This window comes from Mauremys mutica, chromosome 2 (assembly GCF_020497125.1).
Source record: "Mauremys mutica isolate MM-2020 ecotype Southern chromosome 2, ASM2049712v1, whole genome shotgun sequence".
Lineage (NCBI taxonomy): Eukaryota > Metazoa > Chordata > Testudines > Geoemydidae > Mauremys > Mauremys mutica.
In genome coordinates, this window is record NC_059073.1 from 163,458,641 (window position 1) to 163,485,972 (window position 27,332).

Below are 27,332 nucleotides of genomic sequence, written 5' to 3' on the forward strand. Positions count from 1 at the left end.
TCCTACTGATTATCTGGGAACCAAGCTGTAAAAGGCTCTTGTGCTCTGAGGGCCCTTCTTATCCACATGGGTGGGATTGGCCCCTAAGGGCAAGGCTGGTTTGAAGGCTGTTCCCAAAGCAGGCCTAGGACACAAGCGGGGACAAGCTAGTCAGGGAAAGGGAACCAATAGGCTGCTCAGTCATTGACAATTTAGATGGTGGGTCAGGTTCTCTGGGAAACCTCCACACACAAAAAAACCCATTGACCAGGGCTGAAGCTGAGGATCTGCAGGCACCAAGGGACTGCGCTGGGAGGGTGAGATGGGGCTGTAAGGTGGGGTCTCACCCTTCAGCTCTGGCTGTCCTGGGCAGGGAGTGGTGGCTACACACTCACAACAACACTGTGTGTCTCAGGAGTTACAATACAGACATTTTTACAGGTGTAACCCTTCTGCCTGTCTGAGTTGGCAGCAACAAGGGCCAGGTTCAGTATCTAGGGGTTCTGTTTCAATAACACAGTGCAAAACCAGCCCAGTGACCTGAGACAATTACATACCACCCGTGGGTGCCTCTAGGAGGCAATACTTCCCCTCTCAGCACAGAGTCTGAGTGTAGCAAAATCCTTTTAATAAAGGAGGAAAACAATGCGGCATTACATTGGGGAAACACCACAAACAGGTTGCATAACATAAACCCAAAAGTCTCTGTCCCTGGTCAAAAGTTTATCTGCAGAGTTCTACACCCCCACCCCCCACCAGCTGCGTGGAGGGGAGAAAGGGGCACACAGAGTGTTAGGAGACACCTTATGTGGTCCAAGGCCGACTACCCCACCTCTCCATGGGGTTCTGCTGCAGCCTTCACCACAAGCCATGCCACTCCACCAGCCATCCTGTGAGCTGCTCCCACCATCCCACAAACTGCTCCACTCCACTTGCCATCCCACCTGACACTCCAACCAGTCTGCAAGCTGCTCAGCTCTGTCAGCTGCTTAGCAAGAGCTCTTCAGGCTCCTCTACTAGTCAACACAGCAATCTTAGCTCTTTAGTGATTTCTGGTTGTAGCAGGGAAGCCCCAGTGCAAGTACACCATTAACCCAAAACAAATCCAGCACAGCAGCCTGTAATTAACCCCCTAATAGAATCCAAATTAGTTCTGCTATTTCACAGTAGAGAGACAAAAATATAATTAGTATTTTATACCCTCAAAAGGTACCCATACCATCAAATACAAACATCTATCCCCAGTTTCTTTTTAATCACTGGGTTTTGGAACCCATGTCCCTAGTCTAGCGAGTGCTACTTAGTTGATGCTGACACCCTCTGTCATAAAACAGTTTCATAGTCCTTCATTCACATAATCAGGGTAACAATGCTTTATTCCTCCTGCCCCAATAACAGAGAAACTGGGGCTCCCACAGCTGTCAAAGTGACCATTTTGGGCTGCTGTGGGCTCATGCTAGGCAGGATGGGTGTGCCTATGCAAACCAGATCAGCTCCTGAAGTTCTTTTCCACACTTGCCACAACTCACCACCAGATGTCAGGGTAGAGCTCATCCTAACTCTGCTTACACAGGTAAGTTCCCAGAAAGTTCCCATGCCTGGAGTTAGTCAATCCCATGATCCTCTCTGCCCCAGCATTCCCAAATGAATCAACCAAAGTGGGATACCGAAATTCAAGCCTGCTCCAAATCCCCAAATCCTGCCTGTGGTCCTGGCAAGGGGAGCAGAGCAAAAGCACAAGGAATTTAGGGCTGTCCACAGTGCCCTCAAGAGCACCATTGGGTGTGAAACCCAAGGCAGTAGTGGGTCTGGCTCTCTTTAGTGGGACTAACGACATGGGACACGTCTCTGCTGCTGTGTGAAAGACACTGGATGCAAGCCAGAGGGCATATTTTCAAACATCAGCCTTTTGCCTACAAAGCCCTAGAGATATCAGGACCTCAGGCCACTCCAGGCACAGTGCTGTCCTGCTGTCTCCAAGCCACTGCTCAAGGTGGAAGGAAGCTACTTTGCAGAAATGTCAGTGCACAGGAAGTATCAACTCACCAGGCACAGCAGAGTGAGGCTCAAATCCTGCACCATCGCAGTGCCAGCTCAAGGGCTCACTGCCACACCCAGGGCCTGCTGCCTGGCCAGTCCCTTGCCTTGCCTTGCCTGGGAAGGAGGCTGCACTCTTATATAGGGTTGCCAGGCATCTGTTTTCCAATGGGAACGCCTGGTTGAAAAGGGACCCTGGTGGCTCCGGTCAGCACCACTGACTGAGCTGTTAAAAGTCCAGTTGGCGGTGCTGCAGGTCTAAGACAGGGTAGTCCCTACCTGTCCTGGCACTGCGCTGTGCCCTGGAAGCAGCCAGCAGGTCCGGCTCCTAGGCAGGGGGGCAATGGGGCTCCACGTGCTGCCCCTGCCCCTGCCCCAAGCACTGGCCAGGAACCGCAGACAATGGGAGCTGCAGGGGGGGCAGTGCCTGTGGGTGAGAGCAGTGCGCAGAGCCTCCTGGCCCCTCTGCCTAGGAGCTGGACCTGTTGTGGCTGCTTCTGGGGCACAGCACGGTGCCAGGACAGGCAGGGAGCCTGCCTTATCCTTGCTGTGCCACAGACCAGGAGCCACCCAAGGTAAGCCCAACCCCCTGCCCCAGCCCTGAGCTCCCCTGGAACCCCCTCCTGCACCCCAAACCCCTCATCCCTGGCCCCACCCCAGAACCTGCACCCCCATCTGGAGCCCTCACTCCCCTGCACCCCAGCTCAGAGCCCCCTCCCACACCCTGAACTCCTCATCCCCAGCCCCACCACAGAGCCCACACCCCCAGCCCAGAGCCCGTACACCCTCCTGCACCCCAACCTCCTGCCTCAACCCACAAACCCCTCCTGCACTCCGAATCCTTCAGACCTACCCGCCAGCCTGGAGCTCCCTCCCATACCCTGTACCCCTCATTTCTGGCCTCAACCCAGAGCCTGCACCCCCAGTTAGAGCCCTCATCCCCTCCTGTGCCCAAAGCCCTTGCCCCAGTTGAGTGAAAGTGAGTGAGGGTGGGGAAGAGTGAGCCACGGAGGGAGGGGGAATGTAGTGAGCAGGGGGTGGGGCCTTGGGAAGAGGCGGGGCTAGGGTGTTCGGTTTTGTGCGATTAGAAAGTTGGCAACCCTAGCACTGGGCTGGGCTGAGTGGCCTTTTTCTAGCCCTAGTGAACTTGAGACCTGTATAATTGGAAACCCCCCTCTGATTGGCTGCCTGCCCTACTTTCCCACCTCCTGGGGTACAGCAACCAATCAGAGCTGCTGCAGGAACAGCTCTCTCCCTTCCTCTCTCCCTCTCCCTCCCCTCAGCAGTGCGAAGAGACTCTCACAGGACAAGGGGCTGGAGGAGCAGAGCTGCCCCAGGCTGCTGGGCTCTTTAGCTTCCTCCTCCCCCCACCCCTCCCAAAAACATGGGTTTGGGTTGCTGAGGGGAGGAGGAGGCTAAAGAGCCCAGCAGCCCAGGATGGCTCCACTCCTCCTCCCCTCTCCCCTCCTGTGAGCAATGGGGACAAGTTGATCCATCTACTCCCCTCCTGCAACAGCCAGCAGGGAAGGGGTAGAGGGGGGCTGGAGGCCTGACCTGAAGGGACTAGGGGGACAGGATTGATTTGGAGGTTGGAGGCAGAATTACTTGCTGGGCAGATGTAGGGTGTGAGTTGCAGCAGTGGGGACAGAACCACCGGACCCAATACATTTGGGAGCATTGGCCACACTTATTATTTCACACACACACACACACAGAGTGAGTGGGGTAGTTTGAAAATCAAAAGACCAAAAAACACAATATAATTCAGATAAATTCTCATGATTTGTTGGGGTCTGACTCATGGGTTTTGATCTGTGGAGCCTGGCAATACTGGGACAGCCTCCCTCACCCGGGACAGCCCTCAGATATCCACGCCTCACTCCCATCAATAACTGCTCACCTCATCAATATGGAGCATTTGCTTGTCATTGCCTAGGACACTCATGGAGAAATTGAGTCACTGACATGGGAAGGGATGCACATTGTCACTCTGCAGCTCAGGCACAGAGTCAGGGAGAGAAGTCAAGAGTTCAGGCTCTCAGCTCCACCCACCTTGCTGTCACCCCTAAATCCCACTCCTGTTGGGGGCCTGATGTGGCTGGGAACCCATGTCGTTCACAAACACATTTTGCAGTGAGGCTTGGCTGGTGGGTTCCATTCCCAACTAGACACAGTGCAGTTAATTGCCCTGCAAGGTGCCCACAGGGAGTCTCTGCACCTAGAGGGCAGGGAGGGGATCTGTGCTGAGACCATCTCCCCACTCTGGAAGAGTGCAGCTGCCCTATGGCCCTTGCTGGCCCCCATCCCATGCAGCCTGAGCCATAGCCCAGGGCTGGGGCAATGCAGGGGGGTGCTACTCTTCTGCAACTCTACATCCACATCTGGACCTGTCAATGGCCATTTAGCCCCAGGGACACCATGGACTGAGTGCTCTGCATGTGCGGCCCATGCCTGAGCCCAGGGAGGGGGGCACAAGGAGAGCCCACTGGGACAGAGAGAGTAAAATGCATCCTGTAAGGTGCTGTCTGGGCCATAGGAGATGGGTGGGATGAGTTCTTGGGGAGCAGGATGCTGGCTTGCACTGCACTCTGTCACTCTGGCTGGTGGTGGGGGTAGGACCCTGCCTCGCACTTTCGGGAAGGGGGCCAGCAGATTCCAAAGCGATGGAATAGAGAAAAATGACCTCACAGCACAAATGGCCTGTGCAGCTGGCAGCAGCAACTGAGAGCCCTACCTATGCTTGGGAGCTGGGTGAGCACACGACCCCAGCCCCACTTTCATGGGAACAGAGTGGTCACCCCCATCCTGCATCACTGTCTGGGACAGTTTGGCCTCCTGCTGGCACTGGGCAGGGGTGCTGGCAGGTCAGAGGTATATTAATAGTAGGAGAAGGGAGAGAGATGGGGGGAAGCCAGGGGAATCTCCCCTGCCCTAGCTTCAGGCTCCAAGCAGGCTGGTGCTCTCTGGAAGGGGGGAGCAAATGCAGCCTACCCAGCAGAGCTGAGCATCATGGGACCATAGAGTCTGTACAGAACTGCCAATGGTGTCATTCCATGCAAAGTCTAATAGCCTATTTGCATATATGTAAATAGCTTAGATTTTACCATAAACTTCATCTTAAAAATAGTTTTAGTGCTGGCAAAAGGCATCAGCATGAGAGTCATGGTAAACAGAGCTCCGTTTGTATGCAGGACAGCTTTCCGCACGTACAGCTCTGCCAGCTGCCCCTAGCATTGGTATGGTGTGGAGGTGCTGTCACTGGGGATCACCTGAGCAGCTTGTTCTCAATAGCCCAGACAGTTCCTGATATCTCTGCTGAATTTGCTTGTTTGTGCAGAGTGAGAATGGGGGTGAAATTGTGAAAAGGGAGCTGGAGATGAGACCCACCAAACTAATTTCACACTGGGGCTACTAATTGGCCATTAGCTGGGAACAGCTGTTAGTGCTGTTGTACAGGGCTAGGTTCACACTGGGGAATAACAGATGAAAGGCTCTGTAGCCCATTGGAGATGTGCTGGGTAAGTCCCAGCTGTTGCTAATGTCACACCTGCCAGAGAGAAGCAGTTTTCTGTTTTAAGGGGCAGAGTTAAGGTTCTCCAGCTAGCTGAAAATCTTTTCCTAGCCTTTGGGTATTTGACTTTGAAACCTTAATGTTCTTGTAATGTTGTTTATTTGTGTGCAACTTCCTAGGTTCCTTTTTCATACAAAGGTAAACACAAATTCTATTAAATGTAACTATAATGACTTCTTTATTATGCATCAGCAGCAGCATTTGAACACTGAGCCTTCAGTATTGACTGCTGCACTTAAGCTACAGAACTGAGTACATTTGCTGGTAGCTGAAGAAGGTTATTATCCTGGGCAGTGGGAACCAGGTGCTGGATCTGGAAGGTTGTTTGGGGGTACCTCCAGCTCAGCTATCTGCCCTCATATAGTGGCAGTTCCTGGTTGTTCTTGATGCAGTATCTGTTGCTGTTTTTGCAGCGTAGCTGCATGTCTGGCTCTTGAGAATGTTCTTGTTCAGTTATTATTTTGGTTGCTGTTGCTTTTCTGACCAGGAGGTCCTTAAATGACATTTGGTCACCAATTTGATGACATTTGTTGTTCCTTCAAATGTAACAGGAGACTACATGAAGGTTGTTATCTCCTCCCCAATCCATGAAAGGTGTCGATGTCTCCTCCACAAATGGAAAATTAAAGAATCACTAAATTGTGATTGTGATTGTGACTATGCAGCACATTATAGACAACTGCCTCATTCATACTTAGAGTGGTGGCATAAAGGGATCCACCTAGCAACCCCAGAAGTATTAGAATGCTTTTTGAATGCTATAAGAAAGAAGATGAGTTTGGCTGCTGCCTATGTTTCCTGAGCAAGAGATGGAAAATGGTGATAGTTAACATGTTATATCTTAGCCAAACACAACAAAATTTCACAGAACAAAGAAGAGGCAATGTTGTGGCTCAAGGACTTTTCTGCTGCAGAATATCAAAGCTCAGCAGCACCAAAAGGCAGCAGTAGCAGTGGGGGACGGACATGGGTCACTTGCTTGAGGATTCTCTGCAGCTTGAGGTCTCCAAACCACAATTTGAGGACTTTAATAACTCAGACATAGGTTAGGGGTTTGTTACAGGAGTGAGTGAGTGAGATTCTGTGGCCTGCATTGTGCAGGAGGTCAGACTAGATTATCATAATAGTCCCTTCTGACCTTAAAGTCTATGAGACTGTAGACAGGCCTGACTCACCCCTGCAGTGCCTCCTGCTGGATATCCTGGGCTCAATCCAGCCCTCTGCAGGCCAGTGATCCACCTTCCAGCTACTGGCCCCCAAGTCCCTCCCTGAACCCCAGTGCCCCTTTAACTGGGTCTCCCCTCCCAGGAGAACCCCCACCCCACTATCCCCACTTTGCCTCAATATTGGCTACTGCCCAGTCTCCATCTAGGCCCTGTTCACTGGGGCAGACTGCAGTAGAAGCCACTCATCATCAGCAAAGGGGTTTGGACCTGCTGCCTTTGCCTACCCCTGGGCTGGCCCCTGCAACCCCCAGTACCTCTTGGCCTAATGCTAGGCCACAGCCTGGGGCTTTGCAGGCAGGAGCTCCCCAGCTCCTGTGCCTTTCCCCAGCCCTGCTCCACTCAGGTACTTTGTGTCTCATGCCCTGCAACCAGGTCCTTCTCCCTCTACAAGCAGAGCAAGACTGTTTGCTCCTGGCATCCCTGGCCTTTGTATACAGGCCAGTTGTGGCCTGATTAGGGTGTGGCCCAGCTGCAGCCGCTTCCCCAATCAGCTCAGCTTTTAGAGCTGCAGCTTTCAAGCCCTGCCAGGCCGCTTTTTAAACCCCTCAGGGCAGGAACGGGTAATCTATCTGCTACAGAGTCTGTGAGAGCTCCTCAAAGAAAGGAATGGTACGCCCACATCTCGAATACTGTGTACAGATGTGGTCTCCTCACCTCAAAAAAGATATGCTAGCACTAGAAAAGGTTCAGAAAAGGGCAACTAAAATGATTAGGGGTTTGGAGAGGGTCCCATATGAGGAAAGATTAAAGAGGCTAGGACTCTTCAGCTTGGAAAAGAGAAGACTAAGGGGGGACATGATAGAGGTATATAAAATCATGAGTGATGTTGAGAAAGTGGATAAGGAAAAGTTATTTACTTATTCCCATAATACAAGAACTAGGGGTCACCAAATGAAATTAATAGGCAGCAGGTTTAAAACAAATAAAAGGAAGTTCTTCTTCACGCAGCGCACAGTCAACTTGTGGAACTCCTTACCTGAGGAGGTTGTGAAGGCTAGGACTATAACAATGTTTAAAAGGGGACTGGATAAATTCATGGTGGCTAAGTCCATAAATGGCTATTAGCCAGAATGGGTAAGAATGGTGTCCCTAGCCTCTGTTCGTCAGAGGATGGAGATGGATGGCAGGAGAGAGATCACTTGATCATTGCCTGTTAGGTTCACTCCCTCTGGCATTGGCCACTGTCGGTAGACAGATACTTGGCTAGATGGACCTTTGGTCTGACCCGGTACGGCCTTTCTTATGTTCTTATGAAATCTTTTATAATGGAAAATTTTAGGCAACCTAAATATAAGGACACTAACAAACCCCCTATACTATAATTCCTGCCCTGCCCATGAGTTATCAGCAGGGTTTGAGTGCAGGATCTGTAGATCTACCGCATAGACCACCTCCAGTTCAGGCATAGGAGCAATGGCTGGTGAATTGGTGTTATCCAGCCATAGAGGAAGACACAGCACACACTTTGCCAGTAGGATACACAACTCTGTGAGGGCTAGTCTACACTTACGAGCCGGGTCGACGCGGTGAGTTCGACTTCTCGGAGTTCGAACTATCGCGTCTAATCTGGACGCGATAGTTCGAACTCCGGAAGTGATAGTTCGAACTCCGGTACTCCACCACTGCAAAAGGCGGTGGCGGAGTCGACCTTGGAGCCGCGGACTTCGATTCCGCGGCGTCTGGACGGGTGAGTAGTTCGAACTAGGGTACTTCGAATTCAGCTACGCTATTCACGTAGCTGAATTTGCGTACCCTAGTTCGACCCCGATTCTTAGTGTGGACCAGCCCTGAGACACCAGAGGAATGTTGGCTGTTAGGATTCCTGAGCTATGCTCATGGCTCTGGGTGCAAAGTGTGGTCTAGTGGTTAGAGACAGTGTAGTTAAGTACATAGTTTGGACCATTCCTTCTGAAAGGCAGCATGACACAGTGGCTGAGGCTTGGCTTTGTAATATCAGAAACCTGGGCTCTATCTCCAGCTCTGCCTGTACTGACTGTGTCCAATCTCCCAGTTACCTGAGTGGTGAAAATGGTGCATGACAGGACAGGTAGACGTGTGAGACCTTAGTTGGTGATAAAGGTTGTGGGAGCGCACAAAGGCTGATTGCAGTCAATAGAAGAACAGGGGCTAGAACTCCCAGCCTGCATGTCAGTGCCTCAGCCCCCAAATACAGCACATGATGTTTCCTCTGAGCTCTGGGAATGCGTGACAAACCCGCTGCATGTATGAATGTCATACGAGATGCATATCATTCAGCAGCTTTGCCCCGGCTGCCACACACTGGCACACTGCCCTGCCCCTCAGTTTGACTGACAGTGCAATGGCAGCTCCATGGAAAGAGGAAGATGTGGGAAATGGGGGTGAATGACACTGGGGGCAGGTGCAGAGGCCTCACGGAGCTCCTGAGGGACACTGGAGTGGAGTGCTGTAGCAGGGTGAACCCTTGCTCCTGCCCTGAAGGGGTTTAAAAGCAGCCTGGCAGGGCTTGAGAGCTGCTGCTCTAAAAGCTGGCCTGATTGGGGAAGTGGTTGCTCCTGGGCCACACCCCAATCAGGCCACAGCTGGCCCCTATAAAAGGCTGAGGGCAGAAGCCCAGAGAGTCTTCTGCTCCCTGAAGAGGAAGAAGGGCCTGGCTGCAGGGACTGAGACAAAGTACCTTGGGTGGAGCAGTGCTGGGGAACTCCAGCCTAGAAAGCCCCAGGCTGCGGCCTAGCAGTGGACCAACAGGTACTGGGGGTTGCAGAGGGCAGCCCAGGGGTAGGCTAAGGCAGCAGGTCCAAACCCCTTTGCCTGTGATGAATAGGCTGATACTGCAGTCTGCCTCAGAGTGTGGGGCTAGACAATGACTGGCAGTAGCCAATACTGAGGCAAGGTGGGGATAGAGGGTGAGGGTTCCCTGAGGAGGGGAGACCCTAAGAGAAAGGGGTTACTGCTAGGGGGCAGCACCCCATGTAAAAGGGCACCGGGTCCAGGGAGGGACACGGGGGGCTTGAAGACAGGCGGATCACTGGCCTGCAGAGGGCGCTCCAGCACTGGACAGAGCTAATTCCCAGAGTCACCAGCAGGAGGTGCCGTGGGGGTGAGTCCGACCTGTCTACAAGTGCCCTCTGGCATGGCTTGAAGCACCAAGTGAAAATCCCCTCCCTGCTCTTCACTGACAGCATTGCTGCTCCACCAGCCCAGCCCACCTAGCCTGGATCCCGGCTGCTCCTGTCCCAGAGTCCTTGCTGTTTCCCTGCAACTTGGAGTCCTATACAAATCTACCTATCCATCTATCATCTCTTTGTGCATCACTATGGTAGCTGAGCCAGTAATGGGATCCCTTGCAGCCAGGCCAAGGACCAAACAGCCATGGAAAGTGAAGAGTGACTCTAGAGCAGGTACCTCCAGGTGCAGGGAGTTGTGTGCAGAGGGTTGTGTGCCCCCTGCCCTGGAACACAATCTCCAGGAGCTGCTGAGCTGGGGTCTCCCCTGCTCTGAGTGGCACCAGAATTGGGCTGGAGCATTGCCTTCGCCATGAGAGTTCCTCTGCCGGTGGGAGCCCTCTGGCCATCAGCCCCAGTGCATTATGCTTGCACACAGCCCAAAGCCATGGCTGCAGTAGGCTCTGCAGTGCAGAATGCCCTGCATCCAGCTCTGCCCTGCAGTACAGTGACACTCCCCACCCTGGGCTGAGTGGGGCTGCTTCCCCTCCACAGCCATTGCCAGCTGCCAGGAAGGAATTAGCAGTGGGCTGGGTCCCTGCGAGTGGAGGGGATCCTTCAGCCATGGTGGTTGAAGCCAGAGGAAGCTGCTTGTTGGTGGGACACAGACCCAGCCGAGGCTATGGCATCTGCCTTGTCCCTGAGCCAAACACAAGGCGAGAGTCACATTCGTGCCGGGAAGAGAGCAGGACACGGGAAAGCGGGTTAAAAAGTCAGTTATGAAACTGAGAGTCAGGATGCCTGGGTTCTATCTGCAGCTCTGGAAGAGGTGTGTGGTTTACAGGGTGTGGGAGGAAGGGAGGGGAAGGAGTCAGGATGCCTGGATTCTATCCCCAGCTTTGGGAGGGAAGTGGTTTCTAGTGGTTAGAGCAGGAGGCCTGGGAGGCAGGACTCCTGGGCTCTATCCCCAGCACTGGGAAGGGAGTGTTGTTTAGTGGTTAGAGCACCAAGGGGGGGAGGGGAAGGAGAGGAGGGGTCAGGACTCTTGGGGTCTATTGCTGGCTTTGTCCCTTAATCACTGTGTGACTTTGAACAAGCCCCAAGGCCAGTGTTCAACAGTGGCCTCTGATCTGCATCTTAAAAATGGAGGCATCCACAATCAGAAGCATTGTTCTTACCCTTTCTGTGCCTCGGTTTCCCCATGTGTATATTATGACTGGGTTGTTAGGGAGCTGACAGGGCCTGTGTACAATGGAATCAGGCAGCCCTGTCAGGGCACCTCCCTACCAGCTACCCAGCATGTGGCTCTCAGATGCCCAGCCAGCCAGCCCCAGGACCCCCATCCTTTTGCTGTGGTTGCTCAGGTCCCACCAGCACAGGAGCTTCCCAGTTTCCATGGTGAAGGCCTTTCCCCATCACATGGGTGGGCCCAGGCAGCCTTCAGGCATGGGATGTGGAGGGGGAGCTGCCCTCATCAGCCCCAGCTGCCACAGGATCTTTGCTGCATCAGTCACTCAACCACAACACTCAGAGTCCTACTCTTGCCCAGGTGCAGGGGCAAAGCCCTGATCCTGATGGACTGTGCTCCTCTTGCCCTCTGCTTTCCTGACCTGGCTCTGAGGCATGGGACGAGGCTGGTTCCCCAAGGGATTGTGGGTCCGTAACAGGCCGGGTGGGTCTCTCCTCACTGCCTTCCCATCAGGCAGGGCACCCAGTGCCAGGCCCTTGGTGAAATATCCCTCCCTCTGGGCAGCACACAGAAGGGCTCAGTCCCTGTGCTGGAGCAGAGCAGCCCCAGAGTCCTGGGCACTTGTGCTTGCAGAGGCCTCCTGGCTCTCCATGGTGAGGGACAGACTGCCCCAGACAGCGCTGCCTTCACAGGGATCCCAGAGCAGTGGCAGTGAGAGCTGTGCATGGGCAGGTCACCTGTGCTGCTCTGGTCATGCAGAACAGGGAGCAGAGCACTCAAATGCCATGCGAGAGCCACAGCACTCGCCCCATGCCAGAGACACAGCTACACATACACAGGCCTCACAATCACCAGCTGAACAGCACACAAGCAGCACTGACCATCTGCTCCAAAACACAGACCCCTGCCCCAGAGTCAAGTGCTGTGATTTGGGTCAGGTCAGTGTCATCACTGGGAGCAGATTCTCTCTCTTCCTACAAGTCCATGATGAGGAGAAAACAGCTGAGCCCTGGCCAAGGAGACAACCTCTGCACAGGAGCCAGCTGGCTGCAGCTATGGGGCATACCCCTGGGCAGGTCATTGCAACTGCCATTGGGGGTTTCCATCTTCCTTGTGGCACCAGCAGACGCAACTGTTGGTGTGAATTGGCTGGGCCCACTGTGGTTACGTAGGCCCCTGCCACTTTCAGCCCCTGGGGCTCCCCAAGGCAGATAACTGTGACCAAAGGGTCTTTTGCTGCTCAGGAGCCATGGTGCCGTTCTGGAGAGTGGTGCTGTGCTCTTCCACAGGAGGTGTGGCTCCAGAAGGTCCCTTCCTTGGGCAGTGTCCCACAGCAATGACCATGTACAGAAAATCACTGTCTCTGCAGCATCACTGAGGGCAGGGGGCAGGGCCGGGTGGGGATTCGAGGAAGGATATGGAAGGGAGCTGATGTGGTGTCCAGTGATTACTCAGGCCTGGTCTAACTACACAGTTAGGTCAGTTTAACTACATCACTCAGGGCCCAGAAAAATTTCATGCCTTGTGTGATGTAGTTAAGCCAACCTGAGCCCTGGTGTAGACGCCACTTTGGTGACAGAAAGAATTCTTCCATTGACTTAGCTACTGCCTCTCGGAGAGGTGGATTTACTACAGCGAGGGAAGAATCCCTCCTGTCTCTATAATAAATGGTCATACTACCGCGCTACAACAGCGCCTGTAAGAACTCTGCTTTATTCTGTGTCAGGTTCCAATTTGCAACTAGCTGTGCACAACAAGCGCTTCACAGCGCCTTGCCAGGAAAGCTCAACCCTTAAAGGCACAGTCCCCAATTCCACTGATCGAGCCCCAAACCGCAGATGCCCTCTCAACCCGGAGCATCCCTGAGGTTCATGGGATTAAGATTCCGTGGGCAGCAGTAGCCGCATTCCAAGCGCTGTGAGGGCAGAGGGCCCTGTATCACCCTCCTTTCCATGTGCCCTATCAGAGAGATAATACATGAGACACCTCCCCTCTGCTGTCACCTTCAGAGCAGAAGTAGCAAGTCCCCCAGGGCCAGAAATATGGGGAGGGGGCGGAGCGTCACGCTTAGCCCCGTAATGCCTGACAGCCCCTCCAGCTGCGCAGCACAGACTGAGCTGAGCCCTGCAGCAGCAACAGGAGAAGCAGGACAGCCTGCAGCAGTCAATACTGTGCTGCTGGAGAAGGTGAGAGGCTTGGGGCAGGCGGGGGAGTGGGGGTCATGCAGTCCAGTCACTGTCAAAGACAAAGGATAGGCACACAAAGAGGCATGACTAGGTATCCCCAAAACCAGCGCCAGAAAGCAGGGATAATGCACTGCGCAACATGGAGCCCAGCAGTTCCAGACATCTGGCAACCAGTGCCATTTGATCAATGGTGAGATTGTTACGTGGCTTTATCCGGTGAGATCATTATGCAGTTCTGCCTGGTGAGATAATTTAACAGCTCTGTCCTGGTGAAATTGTTTCACAGCTCTATCCTGGAGAGATCGTTAGATGGGTTTGTCCGGTGAGATTGTTATACAGCTCGGTCTGGGTGAAAATGTTACGCAGCTTTGTCCCAGTGAGATTATTACATGGTTCTGTCCAGGGAGATTAAGAACTGGTTCGCTGACTGATTTTAAAAAGCCGAAGATAGATTATTAGGCCAGAAGAGACCACTGTGATCATCTAGTCTGATTCCCCCTAGAACTTCCCTGAATTAGTTCCTGTTTGAACTAGAGCATATCTTTGAAAAAATCTTTCAATCTTGATTTTAAAATTGCTAGTGTTGGAGAATCCACCATGACCCTTGTTAAATTGTTACAGTGGTTAACTACCCTCATTGTTAAAAAAAGTACACCTTATTTTGAATCTGAATTTGTCTAGCTTCAGCTTCCAGTCATTGGATCGTTTTATGCCTTTGTCAGCTAAATTGAAGAACTCATTATCAAATAGTTCCCCATGTAGGTACTTACAGCCTATAATCAAGTCACCGCTAACTTTCTCTTTGATAAACTAAATAGACTGAGTTCTTTAAGTATATCACTGTAAGGCAGGTATTCTAATCCTTTTATTATCATCGAACTTTTCTGAGCCCTCTCCAGTATATCAACATACTTCTTGAACTGTGGACACCAGAACTGGAAATGGTAGCCCAGTAGCGGTCAGACCTGTGCCAAACACAGAAGTAATATAAGCTCTCTACTCTGCTCTAGATTCCCTTGTTTACACAGCCAAGGACTGAATTAGCCCTTAGGGTACAGTGTTGCACTGGAAGCTCATGTTTAGTTGATTATCCACCATGATCCCTAAGTTGTTTTCAGAGTCACTGTTTCCCAGGATAGAGTCCCCCATCCTGTAAGTATAGCCTACATTCTTCGTTCCTAGATGTATGACTTTACATCTGGCCATATTAAAACACTTACTGTTTGCTTGTACCCAGCTTACCAAGCGATTCAGATAGCTCTGTATCAGTGACCTGTCTTTCCATTTACCACTCCCCCAATCTTTGTGTCATCTGCAATCTTTATCAGTAATACTTTGAAGTTTGCTTGCAGGTCACTGATAAAAATGTTAAATAGCGTAGGGTCAAGAACTAATCCTTACAGGATCTCACTGCAAATGATCCTCTCAATAACGACTCCCCCTTTAGTATTACTTTTTGAGACATATCAGTTAGCCAGTTTTTAATCCATTTAATGTGTGCCATATTGAATTTGTATCAATGTCATGTTGAATTTGTATGAATAGTTATCAGTGGGGAACCATCATGGAATGGGGGTGTTTCTAGAAGGGTTCCACAGAAATTAGTACTAGGCCCAACACTATTCAATATTCTTATCAATGTCTGGAGGTAAATATAAAATCAGTGCTAATAAAATTTGTGAGTGATACAAGGATTGGCAGAGTGATAAATAAAGACAAGCACAGGGCAGCGATACAGCGCAGTTTGGATCACTTGATAAATTGGGCCAATTCAAACAAAATGTTTTTAAATATAGAGTTGGGAAAAACAATTTTGGTGAGTGGTACAGTCACCACAAAAAATGCATTTTGGGGGCATCAAAACTATTTGTGAATTTAGGTTGAAGTTGGTGAGTAGTTTTGGCCAGAAAAGAAAATGTTTCATTTTGATTCATTTTGAAACAGTGTTTTGTTTTAAATTTAGCTATTTAAAAAACAAAACACCAAAAAGGGTGATACACATCTAAAAATGATCCATAACAAAATGAAAAAATGGAAGAAAAAATTTGGAGTCAAAAGAAATGTTTGGTTTAAACAAAACTGACCCCCCCCCTTTTTTTTTTTTTTTTTGATGGGGGAAAAACCAAAACCCCCTCAGTTTTGGTTCAAACTGAACAGATAATTATTTTTTAGATTTTTATAGTTTGGCTCCTGAACCCCCAAATCAATTATTCACTCAGCTCCATTTTAATGCAGCCAAATGCAAAGTTATACCCCTAGGACCAAGGAATGCAGGCCATGCCTACAGAATTGGGGAGTGTATCCTGAAAAGCAGTGACTCTTAAAATAATGTAGGGGATCATAATGGACAAGTAACTTAGCATGAGCTCCCAATGCAATGCTGTGGGAGAAAGGGCTAATGAAATTCTTGGATGTATAAATAAGGCAGTAGGGTATAGGAATAGGGAGGTGATCTGTATCTGGCATTGGTGAGACCAATACAGGAATACTGCATCCAGTTCTGGTTTCAACATTTTAATTAGCATGTTGAAAAACTGGAGAGGGTAAAAGAGCCACAAAAGATGATCTGTGGATTGGAGAAGATGCCTTAGGCCTCCTCTACACTAGAAAATTAGATTGGTTTAACTACGTTGGTCTGAAAAATCCAAACCGCTGAGTGGCATTGTTAAGCTGACCTAAGTCCCTATATAGACAGTGCTAGGTCAATGGAAGAAATCTTCTCTCAACCTAGCTGTTGCCTCTCAGGGAGGTGGATTATATATGCTAATGGAGGAACCTCTCCTGTCAGCTTTGGTAGTGTCTACAGCTGTGCAGCTGCAGTGGCACAGTTGTGCTGCTGTACTGTTTTAAGTGTAGACAAGCCCTTCGAGTGAAAGACTTAAAGAGCACAATCTGTTTAATTTATCAAAAGGAAGACCAAGAAGTGAGTTGATTACAGTGTACAAACACCTCCATGGAGAAAAAATATAGGATACTAAAGGACTTGTTAATCTAGCATAGAAAGACATCACAAGAACCAGCTCCTGGAAGCTGAAGCCAGACAAATTCAAACTGGAAATAAGACACAAATTTTTAACAGTGAGGGTGATTCACTATTGAACCGAACAAAAAAAGGGAAGTGGTGGATTGTCCATCTCTTGAAGTCTTTAGATTAAGACTGTACACATTTCTGGATGATAAAAGGCAAACACACCATATCACCTGTGGGTGAACACTTTTCACAAAAGGATCACTCCATATCTGAACTCTTGGTCCTCGTCCTTAAAGGAAACCTGCACAACACCTTCACAAGATGAGCCTGGGAACTTAAATTCATAACTTTGTTAGACACTAAAAATCATGGTTTTAATAAAGACACTGGATTTATGGCTCATTACAACACTGGATTTATGCCCCTCCCCTTTTTTGTCATATGACTGCAGGAGTGTTTAATGGGCCCCTTCATCTTGAATGGGCCCTTAGAATATGTGTTAACTACCTATGCTAAACAATTTGTTCCACTTTGTATATAGCTGTAACACTCTGAGGCCTGGTCTACACCATAACATTAGGTTGTCTTAACTATGTTGCATGGGGTGAAAAGCCACAACCCATGGCGGTGTAGTTAAACCAACCTAACTCTCGTTGTAGACCACACTAGGCTGACAGAAAAATTCATCCTTTGACCTAGCTACCACCTCTTGGGGAGGTGGACTACTTATGTTGCTGGGCGAACCCCTCCCATTGGCATAGGTAGCGTCTATACTGAAGCACTACAGTGGTGTGGCTGCAGTGCTGCAGCTGTGTAGCTGTAGCATTTTAAGTGTAGATCTAGACAGAGTACCTTTCCCAGACCTGAAGAAGATCTTTTTGTGCCTTGAAAACTTGTCTCTCGGAAGTTGGTCCAATAAAAGATATTACCTCACTCACCTTGTCTCCCTGGAAGATATGTTTTAGCCAGACAAGTTATAGAGCTTGATACACAGGTAACTGTGTGAAAGTGTGAAATTCTATGGCCTGTGATACATAGGAGGTTAGACTACATGGACCCTTCTGGCTTTAAAATCTATGGCTCTATGAACGTATGGTTACATAATTCTGTCTCAGTGAGATCATTACATGGCTCTGTCTAACTCTGGCTCCTGGAATGCATGGAGTGTCCCTTTTTTGACACTCATGTGCCAATCAGCCTAGTAAAAGCACAAGGACAATGTTACCTACCCAGGAGTAGATTCCTCTGGTGATAACTGTGGGGTGAGGGTACTGGCTGAGACTTTGTATCCCCATAGCCTCTCTCCTATGCACAGATTCTCAGGAGCATTTTCTAAGAATGGGGGATTTTCCTGGAGTGACCTTGGCTTGCATTTTATATCCTCCCTTTTCTTCCCAACCACTGCTGCACCAGCTAGTGCTCTCCAGATGGGCTCGGCGCCGAACATGTGTGGACCCCCCTGGTGAACGATTGTAAAAGACAGGAGGGGAGGTCGGTCCCTAGAGCAAGGCAGGGGCTGGAGGCAAGCACAATGGAACAGGAGGGGAGTGGACAGGATCCTCCCTTGGGTGGTGTGGAACCTGTACCTACCTCTCTCTGCTGGAACTGGGTCTTCAGGAGCCAGTTCTCTCTTTCTCCAGCTGAGCTGCAGCTACTTCAGGCAACAGCAACTGCTCTTCCTGCCCTCCTGGCAGGGAGGCTGATGCAGTTACTCCTGTAGTCAGATTTTCAGTGTCTGGTCAGCAGTACTGACCAGACATTGCCAGGTCTGCTTTTTGACTGGACTTTCCTGGTGAAAACCAGACACTTGGTAACAGGGAGGGAGGCAGGGATAGCTCAGTGGTTTGAGCATTGGCCTGCTAAACTCAGGGTTATGAGTTCAATCCTTGAGGGGGCCACTTAGGGATCTGGGGCAAAAATTGGTCCTGCTAGTGAAGGCAGGGGGCTGGTCCCTTCCAGTTCTAGGAGATTGGTATAGCTCCAATTATTATAACAGGGGCACTAGAATGGGGGTGGGGCAGGGGGCCATGGCCCCTCACTTTTAGCCCTCCCACATTTTTCCTGCCGTAAGGGTGAGCAACGGGGGGGCGGAGAGGAGAGAGCAGTGGGCGGGGCCTTGGGGGGAAGAGGCCAAGCAGGGGCAGGGCCTCAGGCTGAAGTGGGGGTGGAGCATGGGCAGGGCCACAGGGAAAGGGGTGGAGCAGGGGGATGGGGCCACAGTCTGGGCAGGGGTGGTCCCCCCACTTCTAGGGAGCTTCCGGTGCTCTTGCCTGGCAACCATAATGGGTCCCTTCAGCATGTGGGCCTAGCACAACGGTGCCATTGGTGCCACCATAGACCTGGTACTGCTCTCCAAACAAGTCAGAGGTGGACAGATCTGTAGGTGCATGGAGTGTGGGATGTACTCAGGACCTACAGTAACTAACAGTAACCAATAATAATCGTTCATCCTACAGCGCCTATTTTTTGTTCAGGAAGGAGCTGAATTGCAGCTATCAGGTGATTCAGCATATGCAGTTATTGCATTTAATACAGTTCCAAGGACAACACAGCCAGACCATCTCCCATCCTCATGTACTACCTCAACCCCTAACCTGCCCAAGCAAGAGAGGTGGGCTAGATCCCAGGAGTGTGACTCCCTATCACCCTGTTCTAACCCACTAGATCACACTCCTCTCCCAAAGCTGGGAATAGGAGCCCTGACTCCCAGCCCTGGTGCTCTAATCACACAGCCTTCCATGTAAGCATTAGCTGTATTATCGATAATAATAGCATCGCTAGTGATCAGCTGAAAAGAGAGTGATGCAGTGTATGAGCAGGAAAGGGCAGGTGACCTGCCAGGCTATGGGGAAAGCAGACAGAGGCATGCACAGGGCAGGGAGAAGCAGAGGGGCAGTGCCATCTCTTGTGTGGGAGGTGGGTGCACCAGGGATATGGGTGACGTAGTGCTTCTCCAGGATGGTGTTTGGGGAAGAATTCCTCCCCTCAGCACAGGGGGTGGGTAAGGTTAGCTGGACTCTGAGGGGTGGCTGCGGTGATGCGGGCTCAGACTATGCTGCCCAAGCAATCAGCTTTCACCTGCCCCGCACAAAAGGCCTGCATGTAAGGATCAGCAGGCAAATGGGTAGGGTCCTGCTGTAGGGTCAGGTCCTCATTGTCAATCCCAGCAGCTCAGGGCTCCATGCAGCAAGTGCTGCTGTAAACTGGAGAATATTCAGGGAGAGGAGGGTCTCCTGTGCTGACAACTGGCAGCAGTGTCTCCAGGGGGGTTGGGATACAGCCCAGAGGGGGAATGGGGAGAAGGGATGGATTCATAAAAGATCCAGCCTTTCCCCAATTCCAGCTCAGCTGAGGGGAGATAAGCCCTGGCTAGGGGCTCTGGGGTCCTCATCCTCAGCTCTAGTTGTTGCACCATGTGCTCTGCAAATTGCAGCTTGTGCTTGCTGGCGTGGCAGGTGCCACAGAGGGTAACAGTGTTACCTGCTCAGCGCCTGGCACAGACCCACATCAGAGTGCACAGAGCCATGTTGGGAGGCCGCCAGCTGCAACCTGGCTCTGGTTCTACTCACCCCTCACCAAGGCAAAGAGCACTAGGCTAAACCCTAACCCTGTGACACCAGGCAAGAGTGGTGCTGCCCCTCTAGAGCTGATGACAGGAGAACCGCCAGAGGCAGGCCCAGCAACTCTGGAGGAGAACTGCTCTGGTAGAGGCTGGGCAAGCTACAGGCCTGATGCTGCAGGCCCTGTCTCTGAGGCAGTAAGGGCCCAATCCCACAAACCCTTAAGGTGTGTGTGTAACCTGAACTTCCTTTGGTAAAGACATTCCCGTGCACACAGGCTTGAGTCTCCCCAGTGACAGTGCCATGTTCCCTGGTGGATCCATTTTCCTGAGATGATTATAATCATTTAATTCCTACACTCTGAACCCAGCCCCTGTGCCCATCCTCACCAATGGGCTCACACCTGTCAGTGAGGACTCCTCACCTGGGCAAGGGCTGCAGCTGATCCTGAGAGCAAGCGATGCTGAGCCTCAGCCCATACGACAGGGTTTGGTGGGTTCTGGGGGTCCTGGCTGCTTCTCTCAATTCTGGGTAAATGGGGCGGGGGTAGGAAGGGTGTGACTTTTTTGCACCCCTGACTGGGGGCAGGTTTCCAGAGATGCTCTTAGCTGTGCTCACTGAGAAACTAGCCCCAGCTGGGGATGCTGAGCCCCATCACATCTGGCCCTGAGCTCTTGTGCAAATCTGGCCCTTAGAGCTTTCCCCAGCTCTAGCAATTTCATGGCTAAATCACTAGATTCCAGAGCTCTGGTGTAATTTAGCAACAGCAGAGGGTATGGGGAGCATGGAGGAGGCACAAGCTTTGGCTTCTGATTTAGATTAAACGCTGTAAACCCAAAAGAAAAGGCTACAGACTTGTTATTCTTGCTCATTCTCCCAACGCTGCACCTGCCTGTATAGCAGCATGCTGCCCCTCACTCAATAGAGTCAGAGTTTTTCAGGGCAAAGGTCCCAGCAGGCCGTGGGGCTCTGATCTCTTGTGTCTGGCTTAGACACTTGGGGCAAGGTGCTCTGATCTACCAGTCCAGTGTGTACCACAGTCCAGCCAGGGGACTAATGCTGCTACCTAAGGCTGGGACCTTGTTAGCTTGAGCTATAGATGATGGTCTGTGCTGCTGGCTCAGGATCTTTGCCCACTGAGGTGCTGTGACTGGGGGGTCATTATAGAGACCAGAGGCTGCACTGGGCCGGGTTGTGGGGGGCAGAGGAACTGGATCCTGCCCCCAGAGCACCGTAAATGGTGAGCAGCTTAGAAGCACTGAAATCCCAGGGTGGAGCAGGAGCAGAGCCAGGGGCCTGGCAGGAAAGCAGAGCCTAGAGACAATTGCCACAAACAGCATAGGGCAGACTCGGGCCCCATGGCACTGCACCAGTTCCTGAGAGAGGACTTGGAGCGGGGGAGGAAGAAAGGGGGTAGAGTCGCACAGAGCTCTACACCCAATGTGCCCAGAACCAGCTGTGTGCCCAGCTCTCTGGAAAACTTGGCAAGAGAGTGAGTTGCATCAGTTAACCCTCTGATGTCATTTGACACTGGATAGATTAGATGATAGATTGGTGAAGGGCATCTAACCACTAGACAATGACATCCAAACTTCAGATCACACAAGTCAGAAATAATTAGTTGAGAGTTTGGGTTCAATGGACTCGAGGGGCTGGGCTCTGCCCTGATTCCCACCACTGTAAATCCAGAATGACTCCATCCACCCAGTGTGGTTTGCCCTGGCTGCTGGCATCAGGCTGGCAGAAACCAGTGAAGCTCAGGGTGACAGCATGGGACAGATAGACGCGGTAGGGGTCCTAGGGTAGAGCAGACCCAGAGCTTAGCTGCCATGACTGAAAAAAGGCTACTGGACATGAACAGACTCTATGGCTCTCTGGAACCTGCGCTGCCCAGTGTTACCACCAGGGCCCCCCAGTAAGGCCTGGCCAGGGCTAACCAGTACCAGGTGAGGGCACCCCCAATCAGAAGGGATCAATTCCTGGTCTCTGGGAGTGGGAGGGTCTCATGAGTTGGGTATTGCTCCCCCCCATCCTCACCACTCCCTGTAAAATGGGTCTGAGACGCCCAGGTTCCCAGGGTCAGAGTCGGAAGGAAAGTGCAGTGCTTCTGAGAGGGCTCTGCCCGCTCCAAGTCTGGAGGCACCAGGGACCCTGAATGGCACAGCTGGCAGGGAGGGACGAGTGTGGAGCTGCAGGTCAGGGTGGTGCCACAACCTTCCCAGCTGGGCAGGAGGGTGCTCTGTTCAGTGCACAGATGGGGCTGGCTGCCAAGGAATGGTTGGTGCTGCCCTGCCCAGCTAGAGTCCCCAGGAGAACAAAAAAATTTTCAGCAAAAAATGCAGATTCAGCAACATTGAAACATTTTGAGACTTCGTCAGTTTCACAGAGTTTTGTTTTGAAAAAAAAAAACTGCACAAATTTAAATGTTTAGATTTTTGAGCTTGAAATTGTCAATGAACCAAAAAAAAATCACTTCTTCCCCCAGCACTAGTCCCAGGCACCCCTGAGTGTGTCCTGAGCAGAAAGGGAGCAGTCACTAGATCCAAGTGTGGACGCCTCAGGAGCCATGTCAGGGCAGGTGGCCATTCCTCACAGCCGGAGGCTGTGCAGTGCCAGGCTTTACAGATCTCTCAGGTGTGCTGAGGAGTCAGGCCTCACCCCTTTACCTACTCTGCCTCTGGCAGGATCCCTGCAGCTCACGGGCTGGCAGCACGAGAGGCACTGTGTAAGGCTGCTGTGCTTTTGGCTCTTACACAGCATCTGCAATAGGAAGGATCCACATGGGCAGGGTTTGGGGGATTTTCCCCAAATAACTATACACAGCATGCAAGGCCTAGCCACATCTACACACCGCTGCTCTGGTGGGGGTTTGGTGAGTTCCGAACACAGTGAGCGCCCTGTCCATGGGATAATCTGTCCACTCCCCCATTAGGTGGGGTCTGGTCTCTCCAGAAGCAGCTAGAAGGGCTACTGGAAAGGCTCTAACTCAGCTCCAAGCCTTATTCTGAGCCAGAGGGACCCCACACCTGGGATGGAGAATGAGGCTGGCACATTTAAGCTTCTTGCCATGTGCAGCGGTGATGGCACAGCCTCACACGGTGCTGATCCTGCCCTCCACTCACAGAGCTGGGTTGGGGAGGCTTGGGAGGGCTGTTCCTGGCAGCAGTCCCTCCTCCCACCGGAGGCAACATCTCCTTGGCCTGTATGAGATGAACAGGAGTCTCAGCTGGGTTCCCTCTGGACAGTGCCCATTCCACCCAGTGCTAACCAGCCCCTCGCCCAGGACAAACAAAGGGGGATCAGGTCACCAAGCCAGTTCTCCCCTCGCCTGTCACTTTGTGCCTGCAGTGCAGAAGGCTGCTGAGCAGCCGGGGCACCATCACCTGGGTGCCGGGCTAGGCACCACTCCCTGCAGGCCCCAGGCTCCAGTAGAGCACCTAGGGATGGAGTGGTGTATAAGGTGCCAGGTCTGGCTCTCTCTGGCCAGTGGGAGCTGCCGTGGCTCAGCCTGTGGTGTCTCTGCAGGACTCAGTGATGGCCCAGTGCCCAGGAGCAGCAGCATTGGCCGTGCTGGATGAGATGCTGGAAATCACGGCCCAGAGCCTGGTGCGCACCGAGGTGGCTGAGCACTACCAGGTCATCCGGGAGCTGGGCAGGGGCAAGTATGGCCATGTGGTGCTGGTGACACACAGGCAGAGAGGTAAGGAGCTGCCCTCACCTTGGACCTGCACCCCACCCCACCTCTGCTCTCTCTGACCCTCAGCTCCTTTCTCCTACTGCCCTGGGTCAGGCCAATGGTCCCATCTAACCTGGAATCCCTCCCTCTCACTGCTCCAGATCAGACCAAATGGGTCCATCTAGTCTGGTATCACCCACCCCCTGCTGCCCCAGGTCAGACCCTACCCACCCAGCGTGCAGCTGGCTGGGCTCACTCTCAGAATGGCCATTCCTCTTAACCAGCTCCTACAGTGAACACCTGCCCTCAGGATCTGGCTGGAGCTCCCCCTGTGGCAGTGAGTTCCATGGTTCCATGCCCCATGGCTGCCCAATGCCCAGGGGCGGCTCTAGGAATTTTGCTGCCCCAAGCACGGCAGGCAGGCTGCCTTCCGTGGCTTGCCTGCGGACGGTCCGCTGGTCCCGTGGCTTCGGCGGACCTCCCGCAGGCGTGCCTGCAGACGGTCCACTGGTCCCGTGGCTTCGGCGGACCTCCCGCAGGCATGCCTGCGGACGGTCCGCTGGTCCCGCGGCTTCGTGCCTGCAGGAGGTCCGCCGAAGCTGCGGGACCAGCGGACCCTCCGCAGGCAAACCGCCGAGGGCAGCCTGCCTGCCGCCCTTGTGGCGCCGGCAGAGCGCCCCCCGCGGCTTGCCGCCCCAAGCACGCACTTGGCGTGCTGGGGCCTGGAGCCGCCCCTGCCAATGCCCTGCCTGTCTGGCCATGGTGTGAGCAGCTTTTCAAGGGGAGCCTAACCTCTCTCCCGCATCCTCAGGGACTCCCATGGCTCTCAAGCTGCTGCCCAAAGCTCACACCAAGCTGCACACCTTCCTGTATGAGTACTGCGTGGCGCTCTCCCTCGCCACCCACCCTGCCATTATCGGCATGTTTGGCATTGCCATTGAGTCCAGCCAGCACTACGGCTTTCTCTACGAGCCAGCGCTGCACAGAGACCTCATCTCCATCATCAAACCACGGGTGAGTGCCAGGAAAGGGAATGAGACATGGGGCCTTCTCCTGTAGGTGGCACTAGCACCCATCTGGCCAATCTGTGGGAAACTAGCTGGCTTCGGGGGTGTCGGGATGGGGCTTTCCCCATTAGGGGGCACCAGCTCTGATCCAGCCCCAGCTTGTGGGACTGGCTGGCTGAGGGGGGCAGGGAATGGGCCCTGCTCAGGGAATGGGCATTCCCCCACTAGGGGCACCATCTCCTCTCCAGCCCCAGGTTGGGGGGAATGACTGTACCCAGAGAACCTCCATCTCCAACATTCGAAGTGCCAGAGTCTCCCCTGAATGCAAAGCTAGCTGGTGCACGTTCGGCTGGTGGGGCTGCCATGGTGCTGTGGGTTGCAACATCTCCTCTCTTTGTCACTGCCCAGGATGGGATCCCCGAGCCAGCTGCCAAGCAGTGTGCCAAGCAGCTGGTGAGTGCCCTGGAGTTCATCCACAGCCGGGGGCTGGTGTATCGAGACGTCAAGCCCGAGAACGTGCTGCTCTTCGACCCTGAGTGCCGGCGCATCAAGCTGACCGACTTCGGGCTCACTCGGCCCAAGGGCACCCGGCTCAAGCTGGTGGCTGGGGTGATCCCCTACACTGCTCCAGAGCTAAGCAACACCACCAGTGCCCAGGGCCTGCCCATCGACGCCAGCCTGGATGCCTGGGCCTTTGGTGTGATGCTCTTCTGCCTGCTGACTGGCTACTTCCCCTGGGAGCAAAGCCTGCCAGCTGACCCCTTCTTTGAGGACTTCATGCTGTGGCAGGAGTCAGGCCTGGATGAGGACCTACCACGCCATTGGAGGCGCCTGACGGCTGAAGCCACTCGCATGCTGCGGAGCCTGTTGGTCCTGGATCCTGCCCAGCGTAGCCCTGTCAGCGGGGCCCTGCACTACGTCGACTGTCCCTGGAGAGTGGAGAACTGGCATGGTGAGGAGCAGGCTGTGGGGTCCTAGAGAACCTCCTTTGGGGGAGTGGAGGCCATCCCCTGTGGGGCCTGTCTATAGGATGATCAGTATCTAAGGCCCTACAGCGTGCCTCCAGCAGGACAGGAATACATTGAAAGGGGCTGTCAAAATAACAGCCATGGCAAGATCTGTTCCAAAGCACTGAGCTCCAGTTCCTGCCAAATCCCACACAGGTGCCAGTTCCCACTGGGCACTGATTCCCCAGCAGACACCACTCCCCCTGGGTACAGATCTACCCTGGCTGCTGATTCCCCAATTGGTGCCACTTCCCCCCGCCCACGTGTTGATCCCCTCCAGGCACCAGTTCTCCCCCAGGCACTGATTCAGCAATGGAAGCCAATTCCCCTCCCGCCCAGCTACCACACCCCGACCCTGATAAAGGCAAGTCTCATTGCTGTGGGGAGCACATCCCTCTGGAGCAGTTTCTGTGCACCGCAGCCATTGCATTATTACAGAAATAGAGATTTATTCATCAATAAATTCCCATCTGTGGCTCTTTTTCACTTGTAATAAAATCGCCAAGCAGGGGCCCGTATAGTGTGTGAGAACGGGTTACAACGGGCTCCCTCCCTGCTTGGGGGCTCTGCCCAGGGTCCACTGCAGCATGCCAGTGAGTAGCTGGGGGACAGGTGCTGGGGAGCCCAGGGGCTGGAAGGAGGCTGCTAGAGGATAGGTTCCAGGTCTGGCAGGAAGCGGGTAGATGGGTATTGGGGGTGGGAAGGAGTTGGGGGGGGCTGAGGGGCTAGAATGTGGTTGTTGTGGAATGGGTGCCAGGTCTTGCTGGAAGTGGGTAGCTGGGGACTTGGTGTTGGGAGATGTAGTTCTGTAGTGCCCTGTCTCTCGCTCTCTGTCTCTATCTAATAAGTGTCCAGCTCAGCTGCCAAGACCCCTTGCAGCAGGGCTGGGAAACTGTGAGCAGAGAGGCAGCTAAAGCAGGGCCTTAAATAGCCCCACGCTGGCACACGTCTGCCAGGCCTGGCTGTGGCTGCTCAGAGCATGAGCTGGGTCTGGGATTTCCAGCAGTGACCTACCAGCGAGAGTCAGTCACACACACACAATTCTCTCACTTCTCCTGGGCCAGTTTGTTTCATTCTGTCTTAAATGGACCAAGGTCAGACTCCAGCAACAACCACCACAGCCGCTCCAGCCCATCTCTGCTCCTGTTCCCAAATGGACAGGTAATACCAGCCAAACAGATTGCCTGGCAGGTGCTTCCCCTAGAAAAGCCTCTCCAGCCAATGGGAAAGGGCTAAGGGGATTGTTCCAATGGGAGCCACAGGGAGTGCGTTCCCTCCCAGTGCTATCACTGTTTCTTCCCCTTTGCTGTGTGTTTGATAATGGGCTGATAGGGTGGTTGTTACAGTGGGAGTCTCCAGGGTTGGCTTTGCGCAAACCCTCAACCACCGTTACCTGCCCGATGGAAGAATGATCATTAAGGCTTTCATTACTATTGTAGCCCTTTAGCACTGCCTGGGACAGTCAGTGCAGGGGGGTGCTTGCTCACAGTGGGTAGGTGAGAATGAAGCAGGCATGACAAGATGGGGGCAGAGCACCATGTGCGATGCGGGGCACTTGGCAGTCTGGGGCATGCCATTAGCGTAGGTGTCACTGAGATATAATGTTGGCAGGGATCGGCTTCGTTAACCAGAGTAGGGGTCGAACACTGCAGTATGAGTAGCTCAGTATCTATACGAGCGACATCAGGCCTTTCCCATCCCACAGGAAGGGCATCTCAACTCATAGTCACAGTCAGTGTGGAGAGAGCTCAGTGTTATGTCACCAGCCCCACACTAGGAT

At 52.7% G+C, this 27,332-nt stretch overlaps 1 protein-coding gene across 1 annotated transcript in view; it reads left to right on the forward strand.

The window, feature by feature from the left end:
- Window positions 1-25,995, forward strand: part of LOC123362753 (serine/threonine-protein kinase SBK2-like) — a 37,939-nt gene extending 11,944 nt beyond the window's left edge. The window contains exons 2-4 of the mRNA XM_045003212.1: window positions 23,388-23,562; window positions 24,350-24,552; window positions 24,954-25,995. Of these exons, the coding sequence (XP_044859147.1) occupies window positions 23,388-23,562; window positions 24,350-24,552; window positions 24,954-25,523 (948 nt within the window). The 3' untranslated portion in view covers window positions 25,524-25,995. The remainder of the gene's footprint in view (window positions 1-23,387; window positions 23,563-24,349; window positions 24,553-24,953) is intronic.
- The last annotated feature ends 1,337 nt before the right edge of the window (window positions 25,996-27,332 follow it).